Source organism: Oryx dammah, unplaced genomic scaffold (assembly GCF_014754425.2).
Source record: "Oryx dammah isolate SB20612 unplaced genomic scaffold, SCBI_Odam_1.1 HiC_scaffold_24, whole genome shotgun sequence".
Classification (NCBI taxonomy): Eukaryota; Metazoa; Chordata; class Mammalia; order Artiodactyla; family Bovidae; genus Oryx; species Oryx dammah.
Window position 1 is genome coordinate 12,002,757 of NW_024070208.1, and position 16,534 is coordinate 12,019,290.

Genomic DNA, 16,534 nt, shown 5'->3' on the forward strand with positions numbered 1-16,534 from the left:
TATGCGTTTGGTTGAATGTTTGAACCTAATTGTACATATGTATTTGTGTCACACACCTGCTTCCCTGGTGGCTCAGACGGTAAAGTGTCTGCCTGCAATGTGGGAGACCCAGGTTCGATTCCTGGATCGGGAAGATCCCCTGGAGAAGGAAATGGCAATCCACTCCAGCACTCTTGCCTGGAAAATCCCATGGACGGAGGAGCCTGGTAGGCTACAGTCCATGGGGTCGCAAAGAGTCGGACACGACTGAGCGACTTCACTTTCACTATGGGGCTTCCCAGGTGGCTCAAGTGGTAAAGAATCTGCCTGCCAATCCCGGAGACACTGGTCTGATCCCTGGTTTGGGAAGATCCCCTGGAGAAGGAAATGACAACCTACTCCAGTATTCTTGCCTGAGAAATCCCATGGACAGAGGAGCCTGGTGGGGTTGAAAAGAGTCAGACATTGAGTATACATGCATACATATGTATGTATATGTGTGTATGTGTACTTTTCTCCCCAATAATGACATCTGAAACTCAAGAGCTCAGATTACTTTTTAAGAGCTTGGAGTTTAAGCCAAATCCTCCTATTTCTGCCTAAATTTCTCCCAGTGTGCTTATGTTTGCCATCTCTCTGACATATCCTTTGCCATGTATTAGAAACTTAAAAGGAAACAACAGAAAAACTCCAAGAAATACTAGTATAAAGAGTCAAATGCAACATAGGGATCTAGGTAGCCAATTCTGATCCCAATACTGAGATGTGGAATGTGTTTAGATTGGAAAAAAGAGCTGCATTATGGCTTAATCAAGCAAGGTAAAATAATTACCCAGTATGACAGCCTACCAAGTACCAAGTCTAGCACATGTTTAGTAAAAAAGATAAATCATATTCATCTCCTAATATCACACTAGGCCTTTTAAAAATGTACAGAACAGTATCACAACATTGTAAAGGAATTATATTCCAATGAAAAAAAAAGAAAAAAAAACTGTATAGAGACCTATGAATGAGACAGGTACCATCTCACTGCACTCTTTAGGAGAATGAAAATGACAAGGTCTCAGGAATTTCACTGAAGAGCATCACCAAACAGCCACAGTATATTCTGATTTCAGTTGAGGAGGAAGGTAGCTGCAGAAGACTGTTTAAACAGTATAAACAGTATAAACAGTGGACCAGCATCACCTCTGCCCCATGGGGAAAGTTTCCCTCTTCTACAACATCTGTCTTACATCTCTTTTTACTTATACACTTATACTCATGGACAGTTATTTTTTCATCCCTATCTTGTGTGTGAAGGTAACCATCTTATTCTGGGTTCAATGCAATTTTTTTCCCTATTGAATAAAGAATGAATTAGAGAACAAGAAAATTAACCAGGCTGTAGCAATAATTTTTCATTCAGGGCAAAAGGATATTAATAACAATTAAAACATTTGGTCCTTCTTCCTTAGGGACAGAAATCCAATGTGAATCTTCTTCACTAACACTGGATCTCCAAAGATGAATAAGAGCAGCCTCAAAGAACTGATTTAGCAAAAGGTCTAGAGAAGTATGGGCTTCCCTGATGGCTCAGTGGTAAAGAACCTGCCTGCTGATGCAGGAGACACAGGTTTACTCCCTGGTCCGGGAAGATCCTTTCGTGAAGGAAAAGGCAACCCACTCTAGTTGCCTGGAAAACCCCATGGACAGAGGAGCCTGGTAGGCTACAGTCCATGGGGTTGCAAAGAGTTGGACATGACTTAGCGACTGAACAAGAGCAGCAACCAACATCAATCAGTGAAGTATAAAGTTTAGCCAAAGGTCTAGAAAAGTCAAAGCAAATCATAAGACTGCATGGGGACAACTTTGAATTTTCAGAGGTCTGTGATTACTACTATCAGTGTGCTAGTTGAGGAGAGAAATAGAAAGTGTAAGTATCCTTTTTAATTCGTTTTTGTTTTTGCAGATGAAAGAAAATTAAGATTATATTAAAACGCAAAGGGTATTAGAATAAGAAGAAACCTTATTAACCTTCTAAAGATGAAAATATACTATGGTCTCACTAGAACAGTCTTATTCCACATCTCTTTTTACAGACTTATTATTAATAGTGCCCTTTCATTCTAAAAAGCCTCTTGATTAGGTGATAAGTTATATGGTTATGCTTCAGTAAAATGCTTTCATTTTACAAACAGGGTAAAATCTGTTTCTTCATGTTTAACCCAGACATGCATGTTGAACATGTCATTAACTGCTGAATTCCCAGGATATTGCTTTGTTCACCCTACCATGCTACCCTCTCAAAGTACAAGACTGATAATTTGATAGAAATAAAAGGTATGGAACCTGTGGATTTTACTAATAAAATAGCATCACCACCTTTGAGCTGCTCAAGTCACTGCAATTTACAGGTGATGAAAACGTGCTCTAAATGTGCAAATTGTAGTCCGCTATTTTCTCCACTCCAAAGGAAAATTCACACTTCCCCCACATCTGCTATAAGTCTATTTTTAGCTACATGCAGTGGGTGGACAACTAGTTCTTTCCACGCTGGTCTCAGGCATGACCATCTTGTTTCCAGGCTCAATGCATTTTAGCTTCCACTCATAAGTAAGTATTTTAAAAAAGAGTTGGAATTAACTCGCCATGGCAACAATGAGCAAGCCATGGCAAGAATTTTTCAGTACAGAATCGGAAACAGCGATGCGTAAGTTAAGTCACTGTATCCGTCTTCCTTAGAAAATTAAATAGCCAATAGTTTTTCTTTTGATTGATCTTACCAACTAATACACATTTTAAATTTTATTTCTAGTTGTACAGAGTAGAAAAAAAAGTCATTTTAAAATCACAAGCCTGGTTTCCATGAAGCTAAAACTGTATATACGTTTGTTAACGGTAAAACAAATTAAAAATCATCTTATTTCCAATTGAAACTCAAGATAGAATTTATAAAAAAGGATGCAAAAAAAATGAGTACTAACAGAAGTTTGCACATTAAATACATTTCTTGAACTCTCTAATGTAGGAGATAAGTTATACCCATTAAATCACCAAACTAGTTTCTAAATGCCCATAAATATTCCTAATCAATCAGTAAAACAGTATTCCACAGAAAAGTGTATATATTAGCAATGACATCAAATCATTCCTTTCAAAAAGAAAATTTACTTATTAATAATATAAACCAATTCACTGATAAATTTCTAACATAATTCCATCTAGCTCTTTTACCACTAAAGGGAAATATTTGTTTCTTTTTAAGAAATCTTTGAAGAAATTGTTAAAGCCTTAACAATTTATTTTTATTAGCATATATTCTAACAAGTTTTATAATAACTTCAAAGAATAAATACTGATGATGTAAGCACTTAGAATAAATATATGTAGCTGGACTAATCATTAATATACAACAGTCTTTTCCTAAGGAAGGCAGAGAGTTCCTCCTATATGAGACCGAAGTTAAATAAAAAGCAATTTTTGTCCCTTGGGAATTTATGATAATGGATTTCCCTTCAGACAAAGACAACATTAGAGGCATTATCAATAAGTTATGCATATTTAAAACTGTTTTCTTGGGAATTTGCACTGACTTAATTATCCTAGACTTATTGTCAATTATCTTTCTGGTCAACAATATCATATTTGTTAAGATTCTTTGTTAAGTATATAGCCTATAATTACAAAATAAAAAGCAGGCAAGTAGCCCACATGAAACAAAACCCACCTATTTTCCCTGCCTCTTATCTGTCAGGCTAAAATAAGTAATCCCCAAATTTCAAGTTAATATGATTATAAATTTAGAAACCTATAACAGTAAAAATATATGGTGACAGAAATAAGACCATCTTAACTAAATATATATTATCTCTTCATGTAGTTTGCATGTTTGTACAACGATTCTGTACTAGGTTAGGAAAAAATGAGAATCATAGGAATTCAATAAAAGGACAGAGACTGTTAAAGAAACAAATATTTCCCTTTATTTGATTACATCTACTCATGGGACATTTGGAATAACTGAATTTCTCAATTTACAGACCTATAAATAATGCTATTTAACTGAAATCCAGACAGCAAATAGCACCATATACTTAAAGAACTTACTCATGGAAAAGTAATTTCCACACTAGGTCAGTTTAGTAGAGTATAACAGTAGACTCAGAATAATCAGCATTTGAGAATCAGAACAGTTACACTCAAGAGTACTTTATCAAGAGTGATTTGCCTTACTCCTTCGCCAGCTGCACATTGGATGGTTTTGCTCCAATTGGTATTCCGTATTTGTGCAAAGTGTTAATCAAAATCTCCCTCATGTCGTTGTTGTAGGAATCAAAGTCAAACACGTTCCTAACCACACTGGAGAGACCTTCAGTGGGAAATTTCTGTATTAAAAAAAAAAATTCCCTTAATACCATGTGATAAAATACAAAGTACTATAAAGATTTCCCAAACTGACAGAATAATGATCAAATAAACTTCACTAGACCTTTTCTTACTGGCCTTGTCAGATAAATGGACAGGAGGAATGCTTTTCTCTTTTAATGTTTGCCCTGATGACTTAATATTTTTCTTTTTCAATAAATTTCAGAATTTGAGGGGAAACTGTTCTTTCTCTCAAATGTTAAATTGATACTCAAATCCTGGGGTATGGTGACTTTCACCACTTTCTGAAATCTCCTGCTTTTAAAATGAGTACTGAGCTTCCCTGGTGGCTCAGTTGTAAAGAATCTGCCTGCAGTGTGGGAGACGTAAGTTTGATCCCTGGATCGGGAAGATCCCCTGGAGGAGGAAATGGCAACCCACTCCAGTATTCTTGCCTGGAGAATCCACATGGACAGAGGAGTCTGGCAGGCTACAGGCCATGGGGTTGCAAAAGAGTCAGACACGACTTAGCGACTAAATAACAACTGGATTGACCAAATTAAAAAATGCTACTTAAAAAGAGCAGAGTGTTGAATATCTATATGGAAATATTCAGAAAAGTCACAAGTCCAAGAGTAAATGAAAAACAAAGGTAAAGGAATACAAAAAGAAAGGAAGAAGAAGGTAAAAAGTACAGAGAACAGAGACACAGGGATGCGCAGAGGGAAAGAAAACAAGGGTTACAGACAGCTGACTTCACATTGCTGGGGTCCTCTGGGTCATTCATTGCCTCTGTCTTGATTCTCTCTAGGCACTGGGATCTCAGCTGGACTTGCCATGGTTTTACAGGCAGAACAAAGCTTTCTATTTTCCCGTCTAGGTTTTCAAGGGTCAAGAGTCATTAGGTTATGACTGTTTGCTTGGAAATCATCATTTGTTATAAAAGCAGAATCTACACAGGCTTTTTGTCTTCTTTCACCAAGGTGAAAAGTGAAAGTTGCTCAGTCGTATCCGACTCATTGTGATCCCATGGACTATAAAGTCCATGGAATTCTCCAAGCCAGAATACTGGAGTGGGTAGCCTATCCCTTCTCCAGTGGATCTTCCTGACCCAGGGATTGAACCCAGGTCTCCTGCATTGCAGGTGGATTCTTTACCAGCTGAGCCACAAGGGAAGCCCAAGAATACTGGAGTGGATAGCCTATCCCTTCTCCAGTGGATCTTCCCGACCCAGGAATTGAACCAGGGTCTCCCGTACTGCAGGCAGATTCTTTACCAACTGAGCTATCAGGGAAGCCCTCCAAGGTGAACTATGCATCGTGGATGGCTTTAAGGAATTTCATTCTCTTGCCCACTTACTCTATCCAACAAAACCTTCTCACAGTATTTACAGGTATGTAATCAATACTATTAGTTTCCAGTCAGTTTTTATCTTCAAGTCTTTCATTTTCAAAATGAAAATATTTTCACTCAGAGACCACATATGCTTGTTGTATAAAGTTAAATAGTAGTAAAGCTTCCCTTCTGTCTCACTCTCCCATCTTCCCACAACCCCCAGAAAAACCTCCACCAAATTTCCTAGCTCCTTGGTAATAGCCATGGCACGGAACCCTGTCAAAGTCAATCCAGAGGTTAAACAGCAAATGATCATTTGGATTACAGACATTTCATACTATATCACCTTAATCAGTATTAAAGAGAAATGGAAAGACTTGGTATAAATTAGGCAAAAAAAAAAATCTCAAACAAGACTGATGACCTCTTTTAAACTTTTACGTACAGGTAGGTGCCATACCTGCAAATGCTTGACTATGTTGACAACTTCTCTGGTAGAATAAGGGTAGTTAATAGTACCCTGGTCAGCTAAATTCCTTAGCTCTCCAAAGGCAGCAACAAGCTTCTGAAGGATGGGCTCGGGCACATTTGGGCCGTACTGCCTGAGCATCCTGAGTTCTGAGTAGGGTTTGGGATTATCCACTGCATGGCAGCTAAAAATATCACCTATGAGAGAAAAAAAAAAAGATTCACACTCAGTATGCAACTAACCCCTTATAAGGACATAGCAAATACAGAATGATCAATGAAAAAGCCATGGGTTGCTCACCAAAGCACTTCTATTTTTAAATGTGTAAAACTGCATAGAAAGCCTGTCCAACAATAGGTATACAGAAAAAAGCAAATGACTAAAGCAAAAGTGCCGGGAGCCGCCATGGGAGATCCCACCCATGACAAAGTCATGTGGAAGAGAACTGTTAAGCAAAGCTTCAGAACTCAAGGGGCTCCCTAGGCTTTCTCGAGCATCTATCCCAAAACCAGAATCTGTCTGTTTTACTGTTTCATGACTTTCACCAACTCCTGTGACATTAACAGGGAGCTAACCCTGACCACTTTTCTCTGGAGAAAATCAACTTAGGGCTATAGCTAATAAGTCTCCTGGACATGAGAGGAATATTTCAAATCAAACCCCCTCTGTTAGCATTCTAGCTTGCTTGGCAGGTTTACCTAGACTCTTGCAGCTACGCATATAATTATTTACAGCCTCCCAACTGTGAGAAGCACGAAAAGCCTAAACATAGAGCCTTTGAAAGAGTTAAAAGTTATTAGAGTAGTGCTAGTGCTGATGTAGGATTTCATTATTGGGCCAATGCTTGTTGCTAAGTTCCCATATCTCTTATCCACTGTGCACCTGGGAATGCATTAGTTAACATAGTGAAAATGCTAGAAAAACAAGTGTAGCCTTGAATTTAACCATATCAAACTTTTGAGCTAATTGGTTCTTTCTTGTAATTCACTGCACCTTTGCTCTGTGAAAAACATAACTTTGTTTGGCATTTTCTGAGGCTGACATAGATTAGAAATATAAAGAAAAAACACTTTGAGGGAAAACAAGGTTTTTGGTTGAGCAGCCTTTATCAAAAGAGGGTCATAAAATGTTCACAGGCCTCCAAGGCCAGAAGATACTGTACACAACATCTTTTGTGGAAAAGGTATGCAGAAAAATCATGGTTTCGATAAAGGTAATACTGCTGGAATGTTGGGCTGACTCTGTATGACCTTGCATCTTTCATTTCCCTCTATGTACAAAAAAGGTATATAAGTACCGTTTAAAAATAAAGCTATGGATCTCGCTCATCAAAGCAGCTTGATCTCCTCGTGTCGATCATTTTCCTCCTCTTACTCTCTCTTTCTGGCTAGTTCCCATCTGGAGTACAGAGATCCGCCGTGTCTACTTATTTGCCTGGGTTTCTAAGACCTGAACGGGAAGGCGCCCTGCGCCTTCACTCCCCCGGGAGACCGGGAGGGCACCTGTGGCCTCACGTAGACGGTGCAAGTCTCTTGTCTTGAGACTTTATTGATTTTCTGTATAAACCAAGGAACTCCAGCCTCTTTTCTCCTCTCCTCTAGTTTCTTATCTACAACATTCTTGTCTATCTCTCTCTCTCTCAATCAATCGCCGACGCCGTTTCTCCTTCGGGTTTCCCTGGATCCTGCGGGGGCTGGACCCCGGCGCAAAAGGAAATGAGCCTGAGTGATGTGTGGTTTATTCTACACAGATTTATTTCTGTTAAAAATTATACAATACTTGTATATAATCTCACTGGTAGATATTCGAGTACAAAGAACAGAAAGAGAAGTCCCTGTGAGCTTCTGCCAATCTCACTCCTTCCCCCACAGGGTTAACAGTTCAGTGTATTCATTTTTTCATATTTTTCATGTCAGTATTTATTTATTTTTAATTGATTGATGATTGCTTTATAATATTGATCCTGCTAGTATTTTTAAATGCATATATATATATATAAATCATTCAGTCATGTCTGACTCTTAATGACCCCATGGACTGTAGACCGCCAGGACCCTCTGTCCATGTGATTCGCCAGGCAAGAATACTGGAGTGGGTTGCCATGTCCTACTCCATTTTAAATGCATACATACAAACATATATAGTTTTGATAATTTAGTCTTTTTCCACTAATTGGAAAATACTCATGTGGTTCTGAGATTGCATTTTTAACTCTATAACACATGGTAAATATCTTCAGAAATTACATACATATATGCATGATTTTTTATGTATACTAAAAATGGGGAAATTAGTATCATCACTCTCTAAACAATTTATATCTTGTTCACATTGCTAGAATATACTTTATAAATTGGTTTCAGAAAAGTAAACTTGCAGAGATAATATCTAAATAAAAATCAAGGAAAAGGAATTGGAAAAAAAATATTTTACTGATAATTTCAACAACTGAGAATATATTAGAAAAATATAATCTATCCTTGACAGAGAGAAACTTCTCAGATAAAAGTTCACATAATTCTGATTTATAATCCAAAGGACAGGGACCAAAGGAAGTTAGAGTAAATAGATTTGCAATATTTAATATGTTCATTTTAGAAAGGAAGGATATTTAGAACTTACTTGGACTCAGAAATGACTCAGATCATTCTTTTATTGTTATCATATATTCATGAAAGCAACTGAATAAAATGCAACCATGATAACTTCAAGCTTGTATCTCATACGCTAAACTCATTCAAATACAAACATGAAAAACAGCTTTGGCCTTTTTTTGCTGAAAAGCAAATGCAGCACTAATATAAAGCTATAATCGACCCCTTATTTGTTCATTCATCGAATAATGATTAAATTCCTTCTATGTGCCAAGTAATACTCTATGTACTTTATAGACCTCAGTGATCAAAACAACACAAACCCCTGTTCTCATGGAGTTCAGATTCTGGCGTACGGAGGAAATAAACAATAATTACAAATGTTAGAAACTGCATGTTTCAAGGAAGAAAGAAAAGCGCAGTATAGTGCTTGAGAAATGGTGGTGGCTGGGGACGCCAGACAGGCCGGCCTCACCGAGAAGGTGACAACTAGGCAAATGCAGGTGTGTGGTGGAAAAGCATGGCAGGTCCAGCTACTGCAAAGACCCTAGGGCGAGCATGGCTGGCATGTTCAGAGAAGGTGCAGGGGGCAGGGAGGCTGGAAGAGGTTAAGCAATGGGAGAGCAGCACAGAGCAGGGCAGAAGCAAGGCCAGGGAGGTGAGAGGATGTGAGCCTCTCACCTGAGGACATTCTACGCATGTCACGCATATTCGTGTAAATGCATCCCTCTTGCCTTTTATTTTCTATTAATTCACCTGGCAGGCCACTGCACAGACTGTTCTTACTGTTTTGCTTAATACATTTCTAGGACTCTTTTTGTCCTTTGGTGTCAGCACCAGTAAACTCATGCTCTGCCTTTTTTTAAGCAACTGCATGGTTATCTACTGAGTGGATATAATAGACCTTCTTCATTCAGTCCCATTGCGGTGTACATTTGGGTTGTTTCCTTTTAGTTTTGCAACTATAAACAATGCTATATTGCCTATCCTTGTACTTAAATTATTGCACAGGGAATTTCCTTGGATAAATTCCTTGATGTGGAGTCACCAGATCAAAAATCCTACTAGGAGACTGAGCCTACTTCACATTGAATATGGAATGCCCAGTTTTCAGAATTAGCTACTTGTCACAGAGAAGAGAAGTTCTTCTTAAAGGTTCCTGATGATTCAGTTTATCCCAGGGCCTCTCCAGTCAAGGTCAATCAGTCTCCCCAGAGTTGGCCTCAAACCCTTCCACAGTTAGGGTGATGTGATGAAAAGCAAACACTAAAAACCCTTTCTGAATTTGTATTCTACTCTAAGACTATCTATAGTCTTAGATATGAAGCCAAGTTCTAACACTTACTATCTGAGTGACCCTAGAAAAATAATCTCTCCAAATATCAGACATTCTTCTCCTCTAAAATAGGGATAAAAATACTCTCATAAAATAGTTGCGATGATGATGATAGCACGTGGGAGCATTTAGTCGGGAGCATTCAGCGACAGCCAATATAGCACTGTTACTAAAATGACATTATTATTGTTACTGCTATTGTTTTGGTTATTATTATCATTATTGTTTTTACCTAAGGTACCGAAGAAATCATTGCCTAGGAAAGGAAATCCAGGTCTGTTGGCCAGAACAATCATTCTAAAATCAGGATGAATCACTACAACATTTTCTCTTCCATTGACTAGTGCAGCATCTGAAAAAAATGTTTTCAATTTATTCTTTATTGATATTCAATAATTCTTAGGAGTATCAAGTTATAGCCTTTAAAATCACACAAGCAGTCATATAGTTTTATGACTACAGGGTTATAAAACAAATCTAAGAAATCTGGTTGTAATAACTGAGTTGGAGAAAACAAAAACATCTTTTGAGAAAGTCTGCTTAGAATAGAATACTGAATACAGGAACTTGCATTTTTATGTAAATTAAAGGCACATCTAAAAAGCAAACTTGTCTAAATGTTGTCTTATACTGCTTAAACTTGGCTTGAGATCCTATCATTCATTTAAAATACAAATAAGAATCTATAACAATGGATAAGCCAAAGGATACTCATGATAATCTAAACATCCTTCAGTTTTTTTTTTTTAAATCAAATTAGCAACTGCATCCCTTTGCATAAAGCCTGCTATTCTGTAGCTAAGGAGTAAGTCCTGTTTAGATTACCCACCCTGAAAGGATTAACTACATAGGAGAAAGTCTTGAACATCAAGTCAATTCATTAGAGGAAAGTTGATTTATTTCCACTCGAGGGATTCTATCGTAGTTCTTAAAATATGTAATTTCAAGTTGACTGGAGCTGTCTTTGTGTAAATGCTTAAGGTACTAAAGGAAGTAAATATTATATACTACTGGCTGATGTACATTCAGATTGAACTGCTAGTCCAAACAAAAGTTTAAAGTAGCAAAAACTTTATTATCGTTATTTTAAGACAGAACACCTGTCATTTGGGTTTACTTAAATCTTAGGCTTTAGGCTGTTCATCTCTAAAAAATGATAGATGTGAAGTTCAGCTCAGCTCAGTCGCTCAGTTGTGTCTCTTTGCGACCCCATGAATTGCAGCACGTCAGGCCTCCCTGTCCGTCACCAATTCCCGGAGTTTACCCAAACATCCACTCCAGTATTCTTGCCTGGAGAATCCCATGGACGGAGAAGCCTAGTAGGTTACAGTCCACGGGGTCGCAAAGAGTCGGACACGACTGAGCGACTTCACCTTCATTTTCATGTCCACTGACTCAGTGATGCCATCCAACCATCTCATCCTCTGTCGTCCCCTTCTCCTCCCTACTTCAATCATTCCAAGCATCAGGGTCTTTTCAAATGAGTCAGTTCTTCGCATCAGGTAGCCAAAGTATTGGAATTTCAGCTTCAACATCAGTCCTTCCAATGAATATTCAGGACTGATTTCCTTTAGGATGGACTGGTTGGATCTCCTTGCAGTCCAAGGGACTCTCAAGAGTCTTCTCCAACACCACAGTTTAAAAGCATCAATTCTTCCGTGCTCAGCTTTCTTTATAGTCCAACTCTCACATCCATACATGACTACTGGGAAAATCATAGCTTTGACTAGATGAACCTTTGTTGGCAAAGTAATGTCTTTGCTTTTCAATATGCTGTCTAGGTTGGCTATAACTTTTCTTCCAAGGGCAAGCTCCTTTTAATTTCATGGCTGCAGTCACCATCAGCAGTGATTTTGGAGCCCCCCAAAATAAAGTTTGCCACTGTTTCCACTTTTCTCTATCTATTTGCCATGAAGTGATGGGACCGGAAGTTAGTTTTCTGAATGTTGAGCTTTAAGCCAACTTTTTCACTCTCCTCTTTCACTTTCATCAAGAGGCTCTTTAGTTCTTTGCTTTTTGCCATAAGGGTGGAGTCATCTGCATATCTGAGGTTATTGATATTTCTCCCGGCAATCTTGATTCCAGCTTGTGTTTCTTCCAGCCCACCGTTTCTCATGAAGTACTCCGCATGTAAGTTAAATAAGCAGGGTGACAATATACAGCCTTGACACACCCCTTTTCCTATTTGGAACCAGTCTGTTGTTCCATGTCCAGTTCTAACTGTTGCTTCTTGACCTGCATACAGATTTCTTAAGAGGCAGGTTAGGTGGTCTGGTATGCCCATCGCTTTCAGAATTTTCCACAGTTTATTGTGATCCACACAGTCAAAGGCTTTGGCATAGTCAATAAAGCAGAAATAGACGTTTTCCTGGAACTCTCTTAGTTTTTCAATGATCCAACAGATATTGGCAATTTGATCTCTGGTTCCTCTGCCTTTTCTAAAACCAGCTTGAACATCTGAAGTTCACAGTTCACATACTGATGAAGCCTGGCTTGGAGAATATTGAGCATTACTTTACTAGCATGTGAGATGAGTGCAATGGTGTAGTAGTTTGTCCATTCTTTGACATTGCCTTTCTTTGGAATTGGAATGAAAACTGACCTTTTCCAGTACTGTGGCCACTGCTGAGGTTTCCAGATTTGCTGGCATATTGAGTGCAGCACTTTCACAGCATCATCTTTCAGGATTTGAAATAGCTCAACTGGAATTTCATCACCTCCACTAGCTTTGTTTGTAGTGATGCTTCCTAAGGCCCACCTGACTTGACATTCCAGGATGTTTGGCTCTAGGTGAGTGATCACACCATCGTGATTATCTGGGTCACGAAGATCTTTTTGTACAGTTCTTCTGTGTTCTGTTGCCACCTCTTCTTAATATCTTCTGCTTCTGTTAGGTCCATACCATTTCTGTCCTTTATCGAGCCCATCTTTGCATGAAAAGTTTCCTTTGTATCTCTAATTTTCTAAAAGAGATCTCTACTCTTTCCATTCTGTTGTTTTCCTCTATTTCTTTGCACTGATCATTGAGGAAGGCTTTCTCATCTCTCCTTGCTGTTCTCTGGAACTCTGCATTCAAATGAGTACATCTTTCCTTTTCTCCTTTGTGTTTCACTTCTCTTCTTTTCACAGATGCAAAGTACTTGGAGTTTTATTGAGATGAGTCTGTAAGAAGCTATACTCATACTTCTTTATGATAACAAAAAGTATCCTTTCAATGTGCCATATATTCATGTACTAATACCACCATTAATTTTAACATTTGATCTCCATTTATTTTAGTAGTGGTCAATAACAAGATATGTGGTCACATGAAAAATTTAATTAGTTAACTAACATAGAAATGGCAATAAAACACGAAAATTTAAAAAAATTAAGAAAATGAAAAACATAGGCTTGGAAGTGATGCTTTTTGAAACTATGTTCAAAAGAGCTTCAGCTGCTCTTGTGTTTAAAATGTCATCTGCAATCAAATTTGAATTTAAAAATTATGATGATGACTCCTTTGCTTGGAGATTGTCTCTGTTTAACCACAAGTTTGTTCCAGTAGTTCTTTCTTGCCTTCTATTTCACTGTCCTTATAATGCCTCTAAAAAGGGCAGGCAACATTCAAATCTGATTTTCTAAAAGATAGTTATCAGGCTGTTTAACTCAAATTCTCACTTTTTCCTATACTCACTGTGAAACTGCCGTCTCAGAATGCTTTCATTGGTGCTAAGTTTCCTAGGTTTAGATGCAGCAGTCTTTCAATGACAATGTCCAAGAATAAACCTCTGTGGCGATGGACTTGTACATTTTTATAGAGTCTTCTGTACACAGTTTTTGAATAATGAAGATTTCAGTCATTAGTCTCAATTTGTTTGGCTACCTTGCTATTGACTATATTTCAGTGGCTAGTTAAAGATCTTCAAGTCTTTTCATGACACAAAAATTAAAAACTAGAAAATGTTCTCACATTGCACTAGACAATTTTTTCCTATGGGTTAAACAGACATATAAGATCTATCTATCTACATTTTCCCTAACAACCACAAAAATAAAAAGAAGTAGGTACTCCAAAGCAGAGTAACTTCTTTCTGAGGCAAGTGTGTATTTATGTATTTCTGAGGCAAAATACATATATATTACACACACACACACACATACAGATATATATAAAACTGATATTAAATGCCCAGCAATTTTTTTCTAATTATATTGAGATAATAATAACATAGATTTTAACATAAGTAACAAAAACATGGTAGAGCTTCAAAAATTCCACATAATAATGAAAGAAAATAAATTGTACACAAATAATTGAGACATAAGTATAAAAGGGATTATATGTTTGTATTCTCAGAGTAGAAAAAATACGAAGCTGATTTGTCCTAAAGCTACTATTGAAATATTCAAAGACACTCTCCGGCTATTAGGAAGTGAAACTGACAAAGCTAGATTATCTGTAATTATCAATACAGACAACTTGACTTATACTGAATTTATGCTTGTTATTTGTAGATAAGGAGCCAGCTAAAGTGGGTGATCTGATACAACAGATGTTAAAATTGCACATTGAAACAAAAGTTGCTTTTTTATACTCACTTGCAACAATGCGTCGTCCATCTGCTAGAATCATTTCTCCATTTTCTACCAGAGTTTTTAAAATACAGGTGACATTTGTTGGAGCCTTGTCTGCCTCATCTACTACCAGAACATGACCCAATTTTACTGCTTTAACCTTTGAAGACAGAACATTTATTGTAAACAAAACAAACAAACAAAAAATGAAAGCAAATGTTTTAAAAATTCCATCACTCATTGCTTTGGATTTGTAATAGCTGGTTTTCTGCAAGCTATAATTATAAAATCACAAAAAATTTCTGTAGCAGAGCTGGAAACAGTATTTATCAATCTCCACCAAAAGCTTCTCATAGTTACGGAACTGCTAACTCTACAGTAATCACTTTATTTTCTTGAAGCATCCTAATTAGCCCTATGTCAGTGATGTTCACATTTCATACCCTCAGGAAGGGGAGAATTAAAACAAGTATTGACATATCAAATAGAGAATTTAAAGGGCTGTGGGGGCAAAGAGGAATGATTGTGATCATCAGTACTGGATATCAGAACATTGCACTTGTGGTAGCCTTAAAAGACTGCACAGTTTTAAGAGATCAGTATGTATAGTGGAGAAATGGGTAGTCAAGACAAAGAGAATCAATGGTCAAACTCAAGAAATTTGTACCCTACTGAGGGAAGAGTGAATATGAACAGTCTATCTTGGCTGATGCAGAGGTTAAATGTAAGAAAAGACAGAAAAGGATCTGAAAGCGTACATCAGGTCTCGACTAATAAAAAGTTGACTGCCAGACCAAAAAATATGTGCTTTGACTCATTAAATGGGTGAATTAAAGATTTATGAGTTCAGATATGACAACAAGTTTAGAGCTACAAGTCAGTGCCTTTAATCTTGCGGAAATATGCAGAATAGACTAGAGGAGGAATATCATAACAACTTCGTAAAAAAGTGAGGTGAGGATCTGATTTTAGGGAAGAGGGCATGGGTAAAAATGGAAATAAAAAACATTATATTATCTGAAGAAATATTCAGAGGTATATTCTATAGCCTTGGCAACTAATCAGATGGGAAGAGGTGAAAGGAAAAATAAGAGAGTTCTAGGTCTTGGATGACTGAGTAAATTAGACGACTGGTCACATTATGAAAAGATAGGGGAAAAGCTAGGAAAAACTCTTTAAAACATTTTAAGAGAATGGATAGGAGATACCCAATGAACTTCAATGTAAACCCAGAGATTATTTTTTTAAATAGTAAGAAATAGCTCATAACATAAAATGGAACATATCATAAACTTTTCTCATCACATGGTTTTGGCAAGTAATTTTATAGAAATTGAGAAATAGGTGATTCTCTCTACCACAAATATCTTATTTCATATTCTAAAAATATGAATAAGAACTTTTCAACTTTAGGGTAAAAATAACCTGAATTTTAAAAAAGAGAGAGAAAACATGTAGCTTCTACTCCCAACTCCAGCCTTCACATCTCTATTCAGAGAAGCTCGAGTCCAGTCTGAAAGGACTCAGACAGGAGGTCCTGAAGACTCCCATCACTGAGGTTTGGACCAGAATTCTCAGGATGGCTTCTCTGTGCCATTGCTGGAGACAGTTATATACACAGAAAGACATGCCTGGCAGAACAGGATTTTATTTTGGTAGGGCGGCGGGGGCAGGGGGGCGGGGGGGGGGGCCCTCTTATGTGAGAAGATAAGGAATGATCTTCCCAGCTGTCCAAAATGTTGGGTCAATATTTTACTCATTAAAATCATTTTAAAAAACATTCCAGAAACATTATCTAATTTCAAAGTCTGCACATCTGAAAACAACAGCAAACTTTTTTCTTTTTTGAAAGTTCTGGAATGGAAAAGTTATCATTAGAGGATTTCTATCATTCCCTAAATCTCTATCTAGAGA

General features: G+C 37.4%; 1 protein-coding gene across 1 annotated transcript in view; it reads right to left on the bottom strand.

Moving 5' to 3' along the window:
• VWA8 (von Willebrand factor A domain containing 8) overlaps positions 1-16,534 on the bottom strand; it is a 380,884-nt gene that overhangs the window by 177,275 nt on the left and 187,075 nt on the right. The window contains exons 23-26 of the mRNA XM_040267183.1: positions 14,645-14,780; positions 10,296-10,415; positions 6,125-6,330; positions 4,198-4,349 (exon numbers count right to left, since the gene is read on the bottom strand). Of these exons, the coding sequence (XP_040123117.1) occupies positions 4,198-4,349; positions 6,125-6,330; positions 10,296-10,415; positions 14,645-14,780 (614 nt within the window). The remainder of the gene's footprint in view (positions 1-4,197; positions 4,350-6,124; positions 6,331-10,295; positions 10,416-14,644; positions 14,781-16,534) is intronic.